This window comes from Taudactylus pleione, unplaced genomic scaffold (assembly GCF_031769625.1).
Source record: "Taudactylus pleione unplaced genomic scaffold, aTauple2 ptg000386l, whole genome shotgun sequence".
NCBI classification, from domain to species: Eukaryota; Metazoa; Chordata; class Amphibia; order Anura; family Myobatrachidae; genus Taudactylus; species Taudactylus pleione.
In genome coordinates, this window is record NW_028284787.1 from 16,477,501 (window position 1) to 16,496,890 (window position 19,390).

The window sequence follows — 19,390 nt, forward strand, 5'->3', positions numbered from 1 at the left end:
CTGAACAGCTGAGAGCAGGTAAGTGTTACCTACTATACGCCACCTCACAATAGTAACACCATCAGATTCCGAAAATACATAATTTTCGGAATTTGAAGAATACCTTAATTTCCATATCCCCATACTAATGTATGGGGAATGTGGAAATTAACACAGGGGGACTTGGCAAGGAGATATCAGCCAATTGTGTTAATTAACGTTATTTTAGTATTCATGAAGGAAAATGTCCTTAAAAACGTTATTTTAGCGTTGATGAATAGGCCCCTTTTTGAGAGTGCTGAATCTGCAGTTAACCACATGGTGTCATGGCATACCATACCTGTATTACGCAAGGAACACGTCCATTAAGGCGTCAGCCTTAATGATTGCAATTTCATTGCTTTTTGGAGTTTGAGTGGCAGAAATTCAATAGGTTTTGTGAATTTTAAGATCATGTCTAAGCAGCCTCAGTGGGACGTGAAACCATAAGGTTTTTTGTCTATGGAATTTCATGGCTTTTTTAAAATGTATTGACTATCAGGGTTTGGATGAGCAAACCGGGCCACCTGCAGGGGAGAAGGGTAACGCAATGGTACACTAATGCAGGCGGAAGAGGAGCCAGCACAGAGGAGGTGGGTTTGGGAGGTGCAGAGTGCGAGACGGCTGTAGGCGTGCGGGATAGTGGCAGCAGCGGTGGTGCAGAGCAGTGGCAGCGGTACAGTGCAAAGGGGGCATCAGCGAGCGACAGAGGGCTCACTGGTAGTGCGCATGCACATGAGAAAATAAAATCAATAAGTCATAGATGAATGAACGCAGCAGTGAGATCCATCTACGCATCTATGTTAAAAATTAAATGTGTCTGACCAGTCTCTGCTTCTGTGTTTGTTGTTTTTAAAAACAGATGCAGGTATTACAGATATTCCAGATCCGAGCCTGCATCTGTGCGCTGCTACCTTCTCCGGGTCCTAACGCCTGCATCACCGCCTCCCGCACTGCTGCCTGCTAACGCCCGCTAACCCCTACCCCCTCTTCCCTGCATCCCGGCCGCAGCAAACGCCTGCATCCTTCCCCCCGGACCCGGCCCCGCCCGCAATCGACGGCCATCTTGGTACACCCAAGTGAAGCCACAGTGAATATACCTGCTGGGGGCCCCTACCGCGACTGCGCAACAAGTTGAAAAGTCCTATCTATTCAATGGCGTATTCTTGAGGTAACAGTTTAAAAACTGTAACTTTCTAATTTACCTGAGCCACAAAAGCACGTACCCTGGCACAATAGCTACCTAATAAAACAAACCCCAAGTCTAAATTCGCACCCTGCCCGGAGTTATGACTTCCCAAAAAAAACCCATAAGATTACAGCAGAAAAGTGGTCATAATTGAGAATGTCAGAAAAATGTGACAGTTGGAAATGTAGATTACTCCCAAATCCTCATTTTTTATGTTTTTGTCATAAAATTTAGCATGCAGCACCGAGCGACAGTTCTACCTACCCATGTCGAATTTCAGCTCGGTACCTCTAATAGCTTTTGAGGTGTAGCCCCTTAAACACCCTGCCCTCCCCTCCGGAATTCTCTATGGGAGAATTGCAGTTTTTTAAACGCAACCTTAATATAAGGGCACGACTGTGTCCTTACAATATACAAAAAAATTGCCCTCACAGTTGGTACCAACCAAATACAAACCTCTGTAACTTTGTGAATTTAATATATGTTACAGAGGAACAGTAAATAATTTTTTGAGTGCCTTGTCTTTCTATAATGGGACAACGGGTAAGATAAACTCTGCAAGCATACTCTCTATCCATGGATCATTATAAAAGCATGGAAAATTCCTGCAAGATTTCATGTATTTATCTAATAGCTGACAGATTATTGGACAAATACAAAAGGGGAAGATGAATAAAATATTTAATGCAGTATGCTACCAAACATGAATAAAAACAATTTGCTTGGGAAGACCATTTGAAGTCCATTATTCTATGAAGAACAGTAACAACAGTTTTTAATCTTTCCAGGAGTTTCAGAAACTTCAAATATTAGACCATATGATGATCCAAGAAATCACAAAGATCCCTAATGTAACATCCAGGAAACCACAAGCATTAAACATGCAAGCGCTAAAGCTTATGTAACATCAGAAAAAGGCTGAGCCATCATGACTTATATGGAAGAATAGCCAAGAGCAGGTACATTGCAGTAAAATATGTGAGGTTATCTGTCTGTGAAATAAAGCTTGGCGGAAAAATGGAGGACTACAAAACGCCTAAAACATGCAATTGAATTAAAATTAATCTGATGAAACTTTTGAAATGTCCAAGTAAAATGACAGACCTCAACACTATTGAGACACTGTGGCTGGGTGTGTGTATAATTGAATTTCCTCAAACATCAATGAACTAAAGTAGTGATGGAAGAAGGGGAAAGAATTAATGCAATATGGTTTAAGAGAAACTCAATCAGAAAACTATTTCTGGCAAAAATGCTACTGAACAATGGCTTCTTCAGGTTGGCTTCTTATTTTCTTGAAAAAAATAATCAAATTACTTCTGTTATTGTTACATAAAATTATATTTAAAATGCTTTAGGGCTCGAGAAGGAAAAAAGGATTGTTAACTAAATCTTACTATGAAGAAAAAAAATTGATTTAAGAAAGGATGGACACTATCCCCAAGCCTAACCACGACCATGAATTCGTCTTAACCTACCGCCCAATCAAATTATTAAATCAGGATATAAATTTATTTCAAAAGTCTTAGCTGCCAGGCAGCAGGCTATTCTCCCCACAACCCATAAACTTGGCTTTACTCATGGTTGCTATTCTGTGCATGGTGTTCGGATGGCCTTGGCTGCGGTTACTGCATCTACAAATTCGACTTATTCAAATATTTTACTAAGTGTAGATGCAGAAAAGGCTTTCGACCAAGTGTCTTTGCCTCGCCTCCAATGTATTTTTGAACACAGGGTGTCTGCTCATATAGTACGTTCTAACAATTTATACGTTTCATTTACTAATCTCCATTTTAAACATAAATGGAGAATTGGGTCCCTCCATGCATCAAGGTACGTGGCAGGGCTGCCCCTTATCTCCATTACTTTTTAACTTAGCCCTTGACCACTTTCTTCAGCTCTTAGATTTTGGGACACCATCCATGACATAACATTTGGGTATAGACAGGTGAAGGTCACTGCATTTGTAGATGACCTACTTCTTTACATTTCCAACCCTCAAGAAGCCTTACCATTTCTTTTTTACATGCTTGCAGAATTTTGCTAAATATCTAGTTTTCCAGTAGATCGGGAAAAACCTCTGGTCCTATAAGCTAGGCCCTACCTTGCGACCCCCCTGGTGCTACCATTTTAGTTGCTGGGCTCTACCTCCTTGCCATATTTCTAGCAATATCCATACTCTTTATTCTATCAACATTCACCATATAATCACAAATATAATCTGGGAACTACAAACTGCAAAGACTCTCCCTATTTCTTACCTCGGTTGGGTCAACCTTGGTAAAAATAAGATTTTTACTCATTGTAAAATCTCTTCCTTGGAGACCATATGGGGTATGCCATTACCTCTGGGTTATGTATTGTGAGCTGTGGAGTCGGGCACTAACTAAGACTGGCTCCCACCCCCTATATAACCCCTCCCCTTTCACTAGAACCAGAAAGACCCACAGAAAAACTGAGAAAAACAGAAACCCAACAGGTAGCTGGTATGAAACCAAACAAGGGAGGATCCATCATATTTCCTTTTTCATCCATCTGGGGGATGCCATTACCTCTGGGATCTACCAAAGCAAGCCAATTTAAGAGGGTGGGGGAGAGAATGTCAGAACTGGCCACTCAAAGAATTTTTCATCCAACACTGGCATTCCTCGTTTTTTAATGTATGGAGGCTGTAAAATTTTGTATAAGTGTATAAGTGTGCACGGATGACCAGGTGGCTGCTCTGCACAGTTGCTCTACTGAGGCACCATGCCGCACAGCCAAAGAAGACATGACAGCACAAGTTGAGTGGGCCCGAATTTAAGCTGGAACCATCGCATTTGAAGACAAATATGCCTGCTGGATGGCAGAAGTGACCCATCAAGCGATGGATCCTTTTAAGCCTGGCCAGCCTCTTTTTGGTGCATCAATCAACACCAATACAAAATACGTACACCTCAAAATACGCAGTGCACTCAAAGTAAATGCGTAATGCACCTACCACATCCAACAGTGCTAAAGAATAAGCTTCGCTAGTCACTGAAGCATGGCGAAAGGCTGGAAGGACGATATCCTGATTAATGTGAAAAGCTGATACCACTTTTGGAAGAAAGGAAGGTTTAGCGTGCAACACCACCCCATACTCATGAAAAATGAGAAGCAGATATTTACAAAAAAAGGCGCTAACTCAGAAACTCTTTTGGCCAAGGCAATGGCCAAAAGAAAAACAACCTTGATTGAGGTAATGCAATTTTACATTTTTCAATGGCTCAAAGGGTGCCTAGAATTGTGCCTAATTTTTTTTTTTTTAGGCTTTTAAACCAATAAGGAAAGGTGCTTATCCAGACTGAGGGCGTCTCCTTTCCCTCAGATGTGCAATAAATTCTAGGCACAATTCTAGGTAAGTCCTACAAGTTATATACTGTAGTGCAATTTTGGTTCATTTTTGGAGCGTGGGTCCCCCTGGATTGCTTTGGTTGATCTGTTTCAGGGCACCGCATTATTACACATTTTTCTTTTATAACACATTTTAACCCTTCACTGTTTAATATAAATGTACTTCACTTTTTATTTTCATTCTTTATATGCAGCTGTGTCTGCTCTTAACTATCTCTTTACACTGCACTTTTCTTACTGTGGCGGTGCCCTGGGGCAGCTTAGCTGGGCCAGTTTGGGGGTGTCCTGTGCTCTGGATTTGAACCCTAGTATGTTAGGGACCTACCCTAAAGAGGTTACCTGGATATGGTGGATAGGCCCATAACCTTGGCCATGATTATGCTAAAAACCTCTATTGATTGCAAAATATTATTGCATTTATATATTATCAATAATTTGGAGTTGTGCACCTGAGATTTGTCTGTTTCTGTGCCTGCAATTAGTCTCATCAGATAGCACCTCCCATTATATATATTCAGGTTGTGCAGTCCAGGAATCTTTCCCATATATAACTTCTATACCCGATGATAAACATGGAAAGTAACTAGTGTGCGAGCCAGTATCATGGTTTTTACAACAGATTCTGAAAACCCTTTGGCACTCAAGATGCTGGATTCAAGAACCATGCCGTCAAAGCCAAGCGAGGCAAATTGGGGTGACGGCATGGACCCAGAAGTAACAATCTGGATGCAGGTGCAGATGAGACGGAACGCCTGCCAACATGTAACGAAGAATTACGTACCAATAACGGCGTGGCCAGTCTGGAACAACCAGAATGACGGTCATGTCACTGATTGAATCCGCTGAAGTACTCTTGGTAACATTACTAGAACAGGAAAGATGTATTCCAGTCGGAACACCCAATGTGCTGGTCATGGCATCCACCAGAGATGCCCGAGGATCCCGGCACCGATATCTGTACCTTGGAAGTTCCCCTTTGAGACGGGAAGCCATTAGATCTATGTCTGGAGACCTCCATCTGGAAACTATTTCCGCAAACACTTCCTGGTAAAATTCCCATTCCCCTGGATGCACACTGTGGTGACTTAAGAAGTCCGCCTCCCAGTTGTCCACTCCTGGAATGTAAACTGCCAAAATAGCTGGAACCCATCTTTCTGCCCAATGAAAGATGTGAAAAACCTTCCGTATTGCTCGCCAGCTACATGTGCCATCCTGCTTGTTTATAGGTTCCTTAGATGGGATTGAGCTTGAACCAATGCATACCTAATTGCCCTTAATTCCAGTATATTGATGGAAAGAGAAGCTTCCCGGCCGGACCAAAGACCCTGTAGGTGCAGTGACTGACAGGTCTAAACATCTGCCTGTTTAATCGAGGGTCTGACTTTATCCACCGATGAAGCAATTGGTTTTGCAGTGGTCGGGCATGAAATCTGGCAAAAGGATGGCTTCGTTCCACCATTTTCCCCAGTAACTACATAGCCCTGTGGACTGAGATATGAGGCATCTGTAAAATTATCCTTATTCTGGAATGAAGATCCTGAATCTTTTCCTGCAAAAGAAAACACTCTGACACTGGGTGTAGAAGAGAAGACCCAAAAATACCATCCTCTGAGATGGATTTAAATTTGATTTGGGAAAATTGATGATCCAGCCGAATCTCTGGAGTATGTCTACAGTAATCTGAAGATGTTTTTGCAATAGGTCTATTGAAGGTGCTCTTAGCAACAAATCATCCAGATAAGCCAACACCAACTGACCCTCCCACTCCTGAGTAGGGAGATCATGTGTGCCATAACCTTTGTAAAGACTCTGGGAGCGGTGGAAACACCAAATGGCAGGGCCTGGAACTGAAAATGCAGATAAGCCACTGCGAACCGCAGAAGATGTTGATGACCCCTCTATATAGGAATATGGAATAAATGACTGACCTTACGGACTCCATCTTGAATTTTTCCAAGTGAAGATAATGATTTATTCCCCTGAGATTGAGAATGGGACAAAACGACCCATCTGGTTTGTCTACCAATAAAAGACTGGAGTAAAACCCCAGGCCTTGCTGTAGTACCAGAACCGGATTACTTCGGAATCGGAAAGCGCAGAAATTGCCTGTATGAGAACTGCCTTTCTACAACCATCCACCAGGAGAGGAGTGGAAAAGAATCTTTCTGGAACAGGAGCCTCCAAATCTAAAATGCAACCCCTGGTTACCAGTTCACTTATCCAAAAATCCGGGTTGGATTGAATCTAAATTTCCCGGAATCTCAGTACACGGCCTCCACAAGAGGTCAGGTCCCAGTCCCGTCAGAGTCATGTGGATTCACCTGCTGACTTAGCAGAAGGGAGACGGGTGTCGGGAACACCACGTCCCCTGAAGGCACCTCTACGGGGACCCCTGAGCATACCCCTGAAGGCCTGAAAGCTTCCCCCTTCCTTGGGTACAAATGGAACGAAACCTAGGAGATTTTGGTTTTGGTGTTGATACAGGAAGGTAAGGACTTTTGCATCCCGTGACCTGAGAAATAATTTTAATTAATTGTGGACCAAACAGAGAACTTCCTTCAAAAGACAGTGCCTCTAAAGCATGCTTGGACTCTGTGTCTGCCTTCCATGGTCTAAGCCACAGAGAACATCTGGCAGAAATATGAGAATGTACCTTAAAGCATCACCTATATAGGTCAGAGCCTCTGAAATTTGATCAGCTAAAGAACTAGCTTCAGACAAATCCTCTGATTGAAACCCAGCACTCATCTGGCCCATCCAGGAATTGATAGCCTTTATCACCCAGGTGCTGGCCAGAACAGGCCGCAGCGAGACTCCTGACAAAGTGAATATAGACTTAAGTACAGTCTCATTATTCCTATCCCTAGGATCCTTAGGTGTTACAGACTATGACGTGGGGATAACAGTATTCCTGACCAATCTAGCAATAGAAGCATCCACCGTGGGTGGAATTTCCCAAAGCTTGGTATCTTCTTCCGAAAAAGGATAAAGATATTTAAATTTCTTCGGCATATGAAATTTGGAATCAGGCTGTAACCAGGCTTCTTTAAATATTTCTCCAAAATTAGAAAATTCTGGGAAAACAGATACATGTTTCTTCTTACATTTAAAGAAAGAAACTAAATTAGTCACTGAAATAGCTGTTTCCTGTAGATGCAAAAGTCTCCCAGACCGTATCTACCAGTATAGGCACCTCTGACTAAGAATGGGAGACCATGCTCCGATTTTGAGGTGTCTTCCCAGTCATAATCTGATTCCCCTTCTTCCTGGGAAGAGGCGGCTGAAGCCTCATCTCCAGGAAAATCCACTGAGGACTGGTCTGAACGTCTCTTAGTGGCTGTGGCCCCTGCTGACGCTACCATTTTATTTAGGGACGTTGCTATCTCAGCGAGACATCATCCTATATTCTGGGCCCATCTGGGCTCTACCGAGGGATCAGACACACTAGGAGCTTGTAACACAATTTGCCTGAGAGTGATGTAATTCACCTGTGGCCTCAGCCATAGACCTGGCCCAATCAGGCATCACATACTATTCAGCCAAACTTTCTGGTAATTAATTTCCTTATGAACAACCAGCACAGAGCGACCCTGGGTCCGTACAACAATTTGGCAATGTTTTAGCACATTTTGTACAAAAAAGTATAAAAAGTGACTGATCCCTGTTTTTTGGTACCCATGTTTCCATACTGAGAGAGAAAAATAACTCTAACCAACACAGATAGCTACCTAATTTCCCGTGGAAAATGTGTAGCACTGTTTGAACAGAAAAAAACAAAATTATGGTTTTTTTTACCCAGAACAACCACTGCTCCAGCAAAATTGAGAAGGCTAATAAGACTCTAAATCGCCTGTTTAAATGCAAAAAATTAAACCGGACTCCTTGAAATCCACATTCACTTGCACAAAAACAAAGGCAAACAACGAATCTTCAGTACAAAACAATGTATGTTACTGCCTAAATTCCTATAGAAATAGTGCAGTAAAGTTGCTTATATATACATAATGTCATAAGACCACCTTACATCACCAGGTTAACTACCAAAAATAATAATCCTAGATTAACTGCTTATCTGATAAGAGACAGTCATCCCCCTGTAAATTGCAAGGAGTCTCAAATATGGGAATCCAGCAGCTCTCAACACCCGCCAAAATAGTGTTTGGGGTGTGGACTATGAAGCCCCTTGAGCCTGCGATCACTCAACTTGCATGGGGCTGTGAACTGGCACGCCATCTGCATCCTGTTTCAATCAGGACACCTGACATCATCATAGGCGTTCCCTAGCTGCCGGCGCCTCCTTCCGGAGATCCATGATGACGTCATAAGTGGCACGCCTGCACGTGCAGCGTCGCCGCGTCTTGTTCTGTAATCTCTCTCTGTCCAGCGACCCTAGGGGGACCAGCGCCTTGATGCCACGTGAGTAGTGACATGCACAGCTGCACTGCTAAAGCGGCGTGCCAAGAAGCAGTAATTCGCAACAAAGTCTTTACATGAGAAAATGTATCAAGCTTACCTTTTTTTCGCCAGCGGCACCCTCAAATGTGTGTCTGGTATGGAGAGAGTCCCAGGGACTATGTAGTTTGGTGACTCTCCCAGAGGCAGTCTTTAGAGTGGGATACAGGGTTCATACAAACCCTCTATTTCTACCTAACTCCCACCCTGCTAGTGCTTGCTGTCTGTTGCCAGGGACTAAGCACCCAAACCAAAAAAAAGGAAAAGAAAGAAATTAAACCTAACTAAAAGAGCTAGGACCTAGCTAGTGCCTTACTAAAAAAAAGATTGAGGTTCTAGAGGAAAGGGAGGGGTTATATAGGGGGTGTGAGTCAGTCTTAATTTAGTTAGTGCCGGACTCCACAGCTCACTATAAATAACCCAGAGGTATTGGCATCCCCCAGATAGATAAAAAAAATGAATGATTTGTTTCCCTAAGCTCTTGTGCCCTCTACAAATTTCGCCTCTTCTTACTCCAGCTGATTTGAAATATCTCTATAAAGAATTTAGCCTGTGCATTTGGTTAAACACACATCCACGTATTGCCATGGTTAAATTGCAACAATATGGGTGGAATCAACTTCCCGAATATCCTTTTCTATGCCAGTCTTCTACATATTATAAGTGACTGGCTTAACCACTTAATTCTATACTGACGTTGCTCTTGATCATTCTTTTCTACATGACATGGGTCTTATCCCCTTCCTTCACTACCCCCGGCCCACCCTCTTCCAAGATGTTTTAGATAACTTAACTGATGTCTGTCTGGACAGTTTGGCGTCATCGCCCAAAAAAAAAAAGAAAACACACTGCCACGGATACTCTTTCTCCCGTTCAAATCTAATCCTGCCTTTTAAACTGGTGTTGCCGGATATCCTCTCTCCTTCTGGGTAGTTGAAGGCCTTACTACTATATGCTCCATTGTTGATGTTTCTAGACGCAAACCCTTGACTGTGTCTTAGGTACTTGCTAAATCTGAATTACATTCTACAAATATCTTTTACATTCATCAGGCGCTTCATTACGCCCATTCAGTTATTATTTCCTTTTCACAGGCTGACTCCCTATTATACAAAAGAACCAGCGCTAAAAAGATGGATTGTGATCTTTAAATAATGAAAATAACATTATAAAAGACCAAATGTGAAACAGTTAATGCACACATGATAATTAAATTAATGACCAGCACTCTTAATGTGGAATTCCAATGAAAAATATGAACACAGTGTTAAGATATATCTCTGATCTTGTGTATTTAGCAAAATGTATAGGACCTAGGACTCCTTCCACTATATCCAAGGTTTTTGAGATTTCAAGCAGCCATATGAATATTCGGTACAATTGGTTTCAACTAGGGGTGTGCACCGGCCACTTTTTGTGTTTTGGTGTTGGATCTGGATCTTTCTTCGTGTTTTGGATCTGGATTGGTTTTGCCAAAAACACCCTTCTGTGTTTTGGGTTCTGGGTTTTGGATCTGTATTTTTTTTTTAAAAAAAGCATAAATACAGCTAAAATCACAGAATTTGTGGGTTTTTCTGCTCCTATGCTATTAACCTCAATAACCTTAATTTCCACTCATTTCCAGTCTATTCTGAACAACTCACAATAGTGTTTTTATGTCCAAAAGGTTGCACCGAGGTAGCTGGATGACTATGCTAAGAGATACGAGTGGGCGGCACAAACACGTGGCCCATCTAGGAGTGACACTGCAGTGGCAGACAGGATGGCAGTTTGGGCCCTCCCACCCATTCTTATGTTGTATAAACAGGACATGCACACTTTAACAAACCAATCATTTCAGCGCCAGGGTCTGCCACACGACTGTGGCTGAAATGATTGGTTCGTTTGGGCCCCCACAAAACAAGCTGGCAATTAATCTGTCCCTGCACAAACTGGCTCTATGGAGGCAAGATGTCGTCCTCATCCTCCTCATTCACCGATTCCTCACCCTCTTCAGTGTTGTGTACATCTTCATCCTCACAGAGTATTAATTTGTCCCCGCTGGAATCCACCACCACAGGTCCCTCAATACGTTCTGGAGGCTGGTCTCCCTGGAAGAGTTGATAATTCATTTTTATGATCATCATCTTCTCCACATTTTGTGGAAGCAACCTCCTACGCCTTTCGCTGACAAGGTTCCCGGCTGCACTAAACACTCTTTCGGAGTACACACTGCAGGGGGGGCAACTCAGGTAAAATACAGCCAGTTTGTACAGGGGCCTCCAAATTGCCTCTTTTTCCTGCCAGTACAGGTACGGACTGTCTGACATCCCTACTTGGATGCTGTCACCGATGTAATCCTTTAACAGACAGCCGCACGCTTGTCGCTGCTGCTTTGAGGATGCAGGTGCGGCTACAGCCCACACAATTCACAAAGACAGAAGAAAAGGAGAATTTATGTGGAGCGCACTTTGAGGGTTACACCACCCTTCAACGGACAAGCCAGCTGGCCCTTTACTTATGACACAGGTGCACGCTTGGCGCTGCTCCTTTGTTGATGCACGTGCAGCCACAGTGCACACAATTCACAAACACAGAAAATATTTTTTTTATTTGGTTTGGAGTGCACTTTGGGGGTTACAGCACCCTTTAACGGATGAGCCAGCCGGCCCTTTACTTATGACACAGGCGCACGCTTGGCGCTACTTTATTGATGCACGTGCGGCTACTGCACACACAATTCACAAAAAAATATATTTTGTTATTTTTTTTGGAATGCACTTTGGGGGTTACAGCACCCTGTAACGCGTAGCCAGCCGGCCCTTTACTTATGGGACACAGGCGCACGCTTGGCGCTGCTCCTTTGTTGATGCATGTGCAGCCAAGGTGCACACAATTCACAAACACAGAAAAAATATTTATTTTTTTTGCACTTGGGGGGAGCATCCCTGATGGACAGAGCACCCCTTGGACAACACTACAGCACCCCTTTAGGACTGGGACACTGCACAGGACTTTGGAGTGGACACAGCCCCTATGGACAACTGACTGCACAACACAGTCCAGCCAGCCCCTATGGACTTTGGAGGAGTGGACACAGCCCCTATGGACAATAGCAGCACAGCACAACACAGCCAGCCCCTATGGACTTTGAAGTAGTGGACACAGCCCCTATGGACAACAGCAGCACAGCGCAGCACAGCACAACACTACACAGCCCAGCCAGCCCTAACTCTCACCCTCCCTCTTCACTGTCCACAGCCGAGTGAGAAAATGGCGCCGACGCGGGTACCTTATATAGGATCCAAAACCCGCGAGACCTGGAAGGCGGGATGATGATGTTTTGCCTCGATTTCAGATCCGAGTCAGGCGGGAAAAGTCGAGCCTGACTCGGATCGGCCTCCGATCGGGGGGGCTCGGATTTCAGAAATCCGAACCCACTCACCTCTAGTTTCAACACAGTCTTTAGCATCCAAAGTGCAAATTGAATAGGCTGTAAATAATCCACCTGTATTATATTCCGGCGCTGCACTCAGTCCTGGAAAGGTTGTGGGGGTCCAAAGTTAGGGTCCAATGTTTGCATTTCACTAGGCAAGAGGCACCCAGCTTCCTCAGGCTGCTTGAAATCTCCAAAACCTTGGATATAGTGGAAGGAGTCCTAGGTCCTATACATTTTGCTAAATACACAAGATCAGAGATATATCTTAACACTGTGTTCATATTTTTCATTGGAATTCTGCATTAAGAGTGCTGGTCATCCATTCATTCATTTAATTATCATGTGTGGCATTAACTGTTTCACTTTTGGTCTTTTATAATAAATGTTATTTCCATTATTTAAAGATCACGTCCATCTTTTTAGCGCTGGTTCTTTCATGTTTTACTGTGTTTGATTTCAGGGTGTGTCTACCCCTGCACCAGCTGCTTTTGTGTCAGCGCATCCCAACAGATTTTTTTTCTTGGTGACTCCCTATTATGTATTCCATCACCGAGCAACAAAGAAATATCTTTATTTTATTGCGCCAACATACTTCTCAAGATTATACAGGGGCATAACGCAAGGGGCTGTAGCAGGCAGTGTTCCCACTGGAAAAATAAGCTCCCTGAACAAGGGTAGAGCTGGGTCTCTCTTAATATCTGAGTACTGGACACTCTCATATGGGAAAATTGTGAAAAGGACCTATGACAAAGAAATATAACAGGTATACACCTATTGCAGCATCATTATATACTAATTCTTTGGAGAGAGAAGCATAGTGATATTGTTGTGATTGTACACATTGTCGAAGTCCATGTGTTTTACATTATTGCCAGCAATCATACTATAGACAAAGGAGCACAGTGTAACTGTTGTAATTATATACCCTGCTGAAGTTTGTGTTTTATATTAATGTCAGTGATTACATTACATTTTAATTAACTATATTTTATAATAATAAATATTTGATTCTTATATGAAGTTTCGGTGAATGTGTTAATTGTATCCACTCCTTGATTCATAAGCTGCCCTATATACATGGTTTCCTTTTTGCTTTGAGACTGACTATCCTATTCAGCTTCACTGAATCAGGGTGTGCCTTTTAACGCATAGGGCTATTTCACACCTGCCAGTTTTCACCGGCCGGCAAAAATCCGGGCGTTTTATTGCCGGGTGTGAAATTTAGCGGTGGATGGAAGCAGGAGGGTCCTTTCACACGGCATGGTCGCCGTGTTACAGCCGGGAATATCCACTGAGAAGGACGGCTGCCGTGCCGTCCCATCCCTGCAAGCCAGTGGAGTATAGGAAACAAATGTTTCCTTACACACACACCGGTCGGCTTGTACAGCAGCTGCTGCACATGCTCAGAAGATAAATAAAACATTTTAAAACTGCTCAAAGCCGCAGTATGTGAAAGGCACTGAGTGCGTGAAAAAAACGTCCAGCTTCTGTCTGGTTTTTTGCCAGCCGAGCAAAACTGGCAGGTGTGAAATAGGCTTATATAATAATAGAGTGTCTTTCACCCACTATTTCCTTAAGTGATTTATTTAACCCACACCAATGTACCAGAAGGGCCAAAAGGTATCATATAGGGTCTGACCTATGGTGAGCGCAGTTAGATGGCAAGGGTCAAAGAACTAACTGGTATCCTCACAAGGACCTCTTCACTAATGTTATTTTGATGGTGATAGTTGCAAAGGTTTTCATTACTTTCATGACAGTGTTCTGCATGAATACTGTAACAACATGTATAGCTTTTCCTAATATGCTCAAATGTCTGGAACCTGGTATTATGCTATGTTTAAAGGACCTTAAATCCTTTGTCTACAACAGTTGTCTGCTTAGTGTATACTTCTTGCGAAATCCAAAAAGTACATAGACCTACCACCAATAAGCAATTCAGAGGTTGTGTTTTCCACAATTTTATTTGTAACTAGTGGCGGTTACTACAGTTTTCAGTCAGGGGAACTGACCGGGCTGCAGCTCAGGTCAGCTTCAACCTGGACTCCATAATATTCAATTAAGCATGCTCAGAAAATCTAGCCGGGGAGGAAATGAGAAAAAAATATTCAAGCGCAGATGCAGTAAATCAGCTTCTTAGGGCTGTATAGTCAGCAATCGTACACTCGGAAAGGGAGTGCGGTGGGGGAGGTGGAGCTGGGATCGAAGCATACTGGAGATGGTAGATCAGTGGTGATAAAATTTTACTGTGGTAATCTTATTAAAATAAAATTGAAATCAAACTGGCAAAACTATATCATTTATATTCTCTCAAAAAATTACAATATGGGGAGATATTAGTTTCTGCTAGAAGGTAGCAACATGTGATCTTAATATCATACAAAGGTTTAAATAGTATAAGCCAAAAAAAAGACAAGTATAATCTATGACAGTTCTTACCTCTCCCAAAGAGAAATAATGACGAGGTATCTGGGAATCAGGATAAACATTTTCCAAGTACCAAGAAAACGGTTTACACTGCAGTTTATGCCTCAAGGCTACTCTTATAGATATGTCTCCATAGTCTACTTTAGTCACCCCTGTAAAGATGATAGATATTAGCATAAATTTCATAACGAGTAATTAGAATTTTTCAGCATTAAACATATCTACCATTCCTTTACTTTGAGGCACGAAAATTACTTCCTATATGCTTAACAGGTGGAGTTTTATTAATTGGTGCTATTTCCTCTATTTTATGTATGTAAAGCATCTGTAAGTTGCCTCTTATTCTTGTTACCCTGCTCGGAAAAAGCCAGTATTACTCCTATCACACATGACATTTGGTGGTTATCAGCGCTTGCTCAAAGGGTGCTGGTGTCAATGCAAGATACTCCATTGACCTCATTGTGTTTACTTGTAGATAAAAGTCACCGGAACTCCTCACTGCAAACGCAAGTGGCTACGGAGTCATTTGAATCAATAGGTTCCATTTCCACATCTGTTTACATACTTTTACAATGGTTAAAAGCCACTAGAAAAAGAAATATTTTTAATGCCAGTGGGAAATGGGCCTTAAGCTGGGTACACAAACTGGTGTGACCCAGCATCGGTGTGATGCAACGATACATCGCACACGCCATACACACTGCACAAACTGGCGTACGACAGCAAGATGTCTTACCATGCTGCATGTAACAGCACATCATCCCATCTGCTGTGCAAAACCGCAGATGTGACGATGCGATAAATGACAGTCGTTAACGACCGATCGGGAGTACACACTATATGATGTGTACGATATATATATATTTTTATCAAATAAATACCCTGTTAATGTCATGTTAGTGATCAAATTAATAGACATCCATTAAATTATAAGGAGAGATTTACTGCAAGTCACCTACAGGAATGTTAGATAGGTTCTGGTGAAATTATGCAATCTGGGCACTTCATTTTAAATGGTTCTTAAATATAGATAAATCACTAGTACCAATCTTTGCAAGTATGATATAGATCTGATAAATTGCAGTCACGTTGCTAAGCAATGAAGAGAGACCAATTGTAATCCAGGCATTATGTCCCTATAGTGACAGGACATAACTATCACATGATCTTTCCAGCAAATGGAAAGCTCTATGCATTCCAAGCAGTTTCAGATGATCACATGATCGGGAGTAAGGAAACACAATCTGAAAAAATACAGGTAAAAGATGTGTTCCAAACTTTAAAAAGGACTCGTTTTAGAGATTACCTAAACAGAGGAGCACTATTAAAAATTATACTAGCTTCTGACTTTAGATCCATATACTAAGATCTCCTATTTTGTATATGCGGTGTTCTATTTGATCATGTGACGAGTTACCAGGAAGCACTGAGTGTCATTAGATAATTAGCACTCATATAAACATAGTTGTATTACATATTATTTCTCACTATAAAGAATTAGGTTTTCCTCCGATTCATGTTGATTGTCATAGGTCTAAGTACATGATTTTTATTGTATTTACTATACATGTGGTATAAATTGTGAACAGCTGCTAATTAGCAGCCATATGGGTATATAAAGGGTACCCTCAGAGAGCCCTGTACACCTTTGATTAAGCTGCAGGCCAGCGAAACGTGCCAGTGACTTTTCAGGCTGCTACACCCTAACCTTAAATGACTGCGGATATATTGTGGACACATTGTAGACTCTAATTGTCACCTGGAATTAACTTTGGGAGCACCAATACCTTAAAACAGTGCAACAGAGGGGACAAACACCGCAAGGAATTTTCCTGCTAAAAGACCCCAGGTTCACCAGCATGGACTGGTAAAATACCTATTCATCTGGACTTCTCTACCTGATATAAATGGCAGCTGTCTGATTTATTAAGGAACATCCAGGAATGGATTATTTCAACTATAAAATCCACAAAATTTGGTCCAGAAGCAGAAGAAATATATATACACACATTATATATATATATATATATATATACACATACATACACACACATATATATATACATACATACAAACAATATGGATAGCGCAATCGTGAGAATAGTATGAAAGGTAATCTTTACTTATAATAATGCTCACATACATCAAGGTAAAAGACTTTGCACATAGCCCGGTAATCAGCCCTCGTCAGGTTGCAGATCTCTCAGCCGCCGCCGGAGCCTCCGGACCAATACGGCTTCTGGAAGTAGCAGGTGACGTAACAACGCCTCACATGAGTTTGGCCACGCCCAACGTATTTCGTTGATGACTTCTACACCCGATGTCATCGACGCATGCAGATACACTCGCAGTTGCACACAGAACATAGTATGCTGCATATCATTTGAATCAGCATTAACGGTTTGTGCTAACTATTCGCATCGCAATGCAAATAAAACGCATTTAAAAAGGTAAAAAGGTGCACGAAGAGACGCTCTGCATTGCAGAGTCACATGGAGCTCCTGCGTAATGCGTGGTGCGATTTGTAGCGCACGGAGGATAGATGTATGTGGACACATCTCTATTGTAATTGTCAATTTTATTAATTAAACATTTTTAAAATAGATGTTTATGTGCTATGAAGACTCAATAATACCAACAAAAATATATTCTAATAAGAGTTAGTATTGTTTATTAATTGAAGCAAACAAATAAAACCTTATATTTTATATTTTATCTTTAAAGAGAAGCAACCTTTAGATCAAATATTTGATCAAGACTGGTATCCAGTTTAGCCCGATTTTCTCACAAAAAAAAAACCAGGCTGTTATCAGGATTTTTGCCCGATGGTCATTATTGAGCTATTCAATTAGAGCCCATTTGTTTTGTGAGAAAAATGTCCCTTTTTCATGAGAAAACACACACAGTGTGAAACGTGTGTTTTCACGACTGCCAACACGAAAACGGGGTTGTTTACTGGGATTTTATTTCATGAACAGATAAAGAAAGAGAAAAAGAATAGAGTCCTACAATTCGGTGCACTCTTATACATTCATATATTGCACAAATTGTTATGGTAATCTATATCTATTAAAATATTTAATCTTTATTAGTTACTTATTAAAATATGTTTATAAGGGATATCAAATGGTGAAATATTAATAAAATCAATAACTTAATTCTTACAACAAAAGAAATAAAACAAAAATATTTATTGTGATTGATATAAAAAATTAATTAAGGTGAATTAAAAAGATAAGATAAAGCAGCCTTAGGCGAAACACGCGTCGGCATTTTTCACACATACCGCTGCCTCTATACTATCATCAGTAATATGTATTACAGCATGTAAACAGTGAAGCTAACCAGAGCGTCACTTTATATCTCTCCTCCGTTCTCCCTGTCAGTGTTTAAGTGCACGTGATAGCACTGACCAAGCTGCTTGATTACTATAGTTACTAGACGTGCGGGTACAGCATGTGTAATGAGAAATTTACCAGAGCATTACTATATCATTATGTTAATTTACAATGCTAAAATCTTTCCTGTATACCCCGCAGTATTGTGAAGGCGGGGGATAGCATGTATTAGGCGCAACAATAAGCTATGACAGGTTGATTGAACAGTGTATTTTTCTCCTTAATAACACTGACATAGTGAGCTGATTGGCAATATTATCATATAAGTGGCTTATAGCACATGCAGCATTAAGTGGACCAAAACCTACTTTATTATTTCTCCTTAATGCACCGCTATATTGGGAAGGCGGATGATAGTAGGAGCCTTATATAATACAGGTTAATAAATGGCTAAATAAATAGTGATCTTTCTGGCAGCAGTGTAAAAATACAGAAATATGGATACAGGCAAATAAAGTTGCAATAATATAACAATCACTTTGCTACAATCTCCTGCCACATTAGTAGCTCATTGTGGTATAGGAGGATCAGTTATTTGAAATTAGCAACACAGATTGTCTATGAATGATAGACTCTATTGGTACAATTATCGCTTACAGTGAAATGTATATGTATTAAGATTTGAACATCATTCAAAATAAACACTGTTTATGACCTGTACTACAAAAGGGATAAAGGTTGCTATAAATAGGGAGAAACACCATTAATTAAGAGATCATACTATATTATATAATAAATTTATGCATATTCAATTATAACACAAGGCAGCAGTATTTGGAAAATCTTTTTAATTCACCTTAATTAATTTTTTATATCAATCACAATAAATATTTTTGTTTTATTTCTTTTGTTGTAAGAATTTAGTTATTGATTTTATTAATATTTTGCCGTTTGGTATCCCTTATAAACATATTTAGATTAAAAATTAGATATAGATTACCATAACAATTTGTGGAATATATGAATGTATACCGAATTGTAGGACTCTATTCTTTTTCTCTTTCTTCCGCTGTTCATGTGACATGTAGAGTTATTGGTAGCACCATCCAAGTATAAATATTACTTGAATATAAATAATAAGAACTACTGTTCTTTTAATACTTGGAATTGAGA

At 41.1% G+C, this 19,390-nt stretch overlaps 1 protein-coding gene across 1 annotated transcript in view; it reads right to left on the reverse strand.

The window, feature by feature from the left end:
• Positions 1–19,390, reverse strand: part of GALNT1 (polypeptide N-acetylgalactosaminyltransferase 1) — a 338,886-nt gene that overhangs the window by 19,694 nt on the left and 299,802 nt on the right. The window contains exon 9 of the mRNA XM_088445731.1: positions 14,892–15,031. Within this exon, the coding sequence (XP_088301857.1) occupies positions 14,892–15,031 (140 nt within the window). The remainder of the gene's footprint in view (positions 1–14,891; positions 15,032–19,390) is intronic.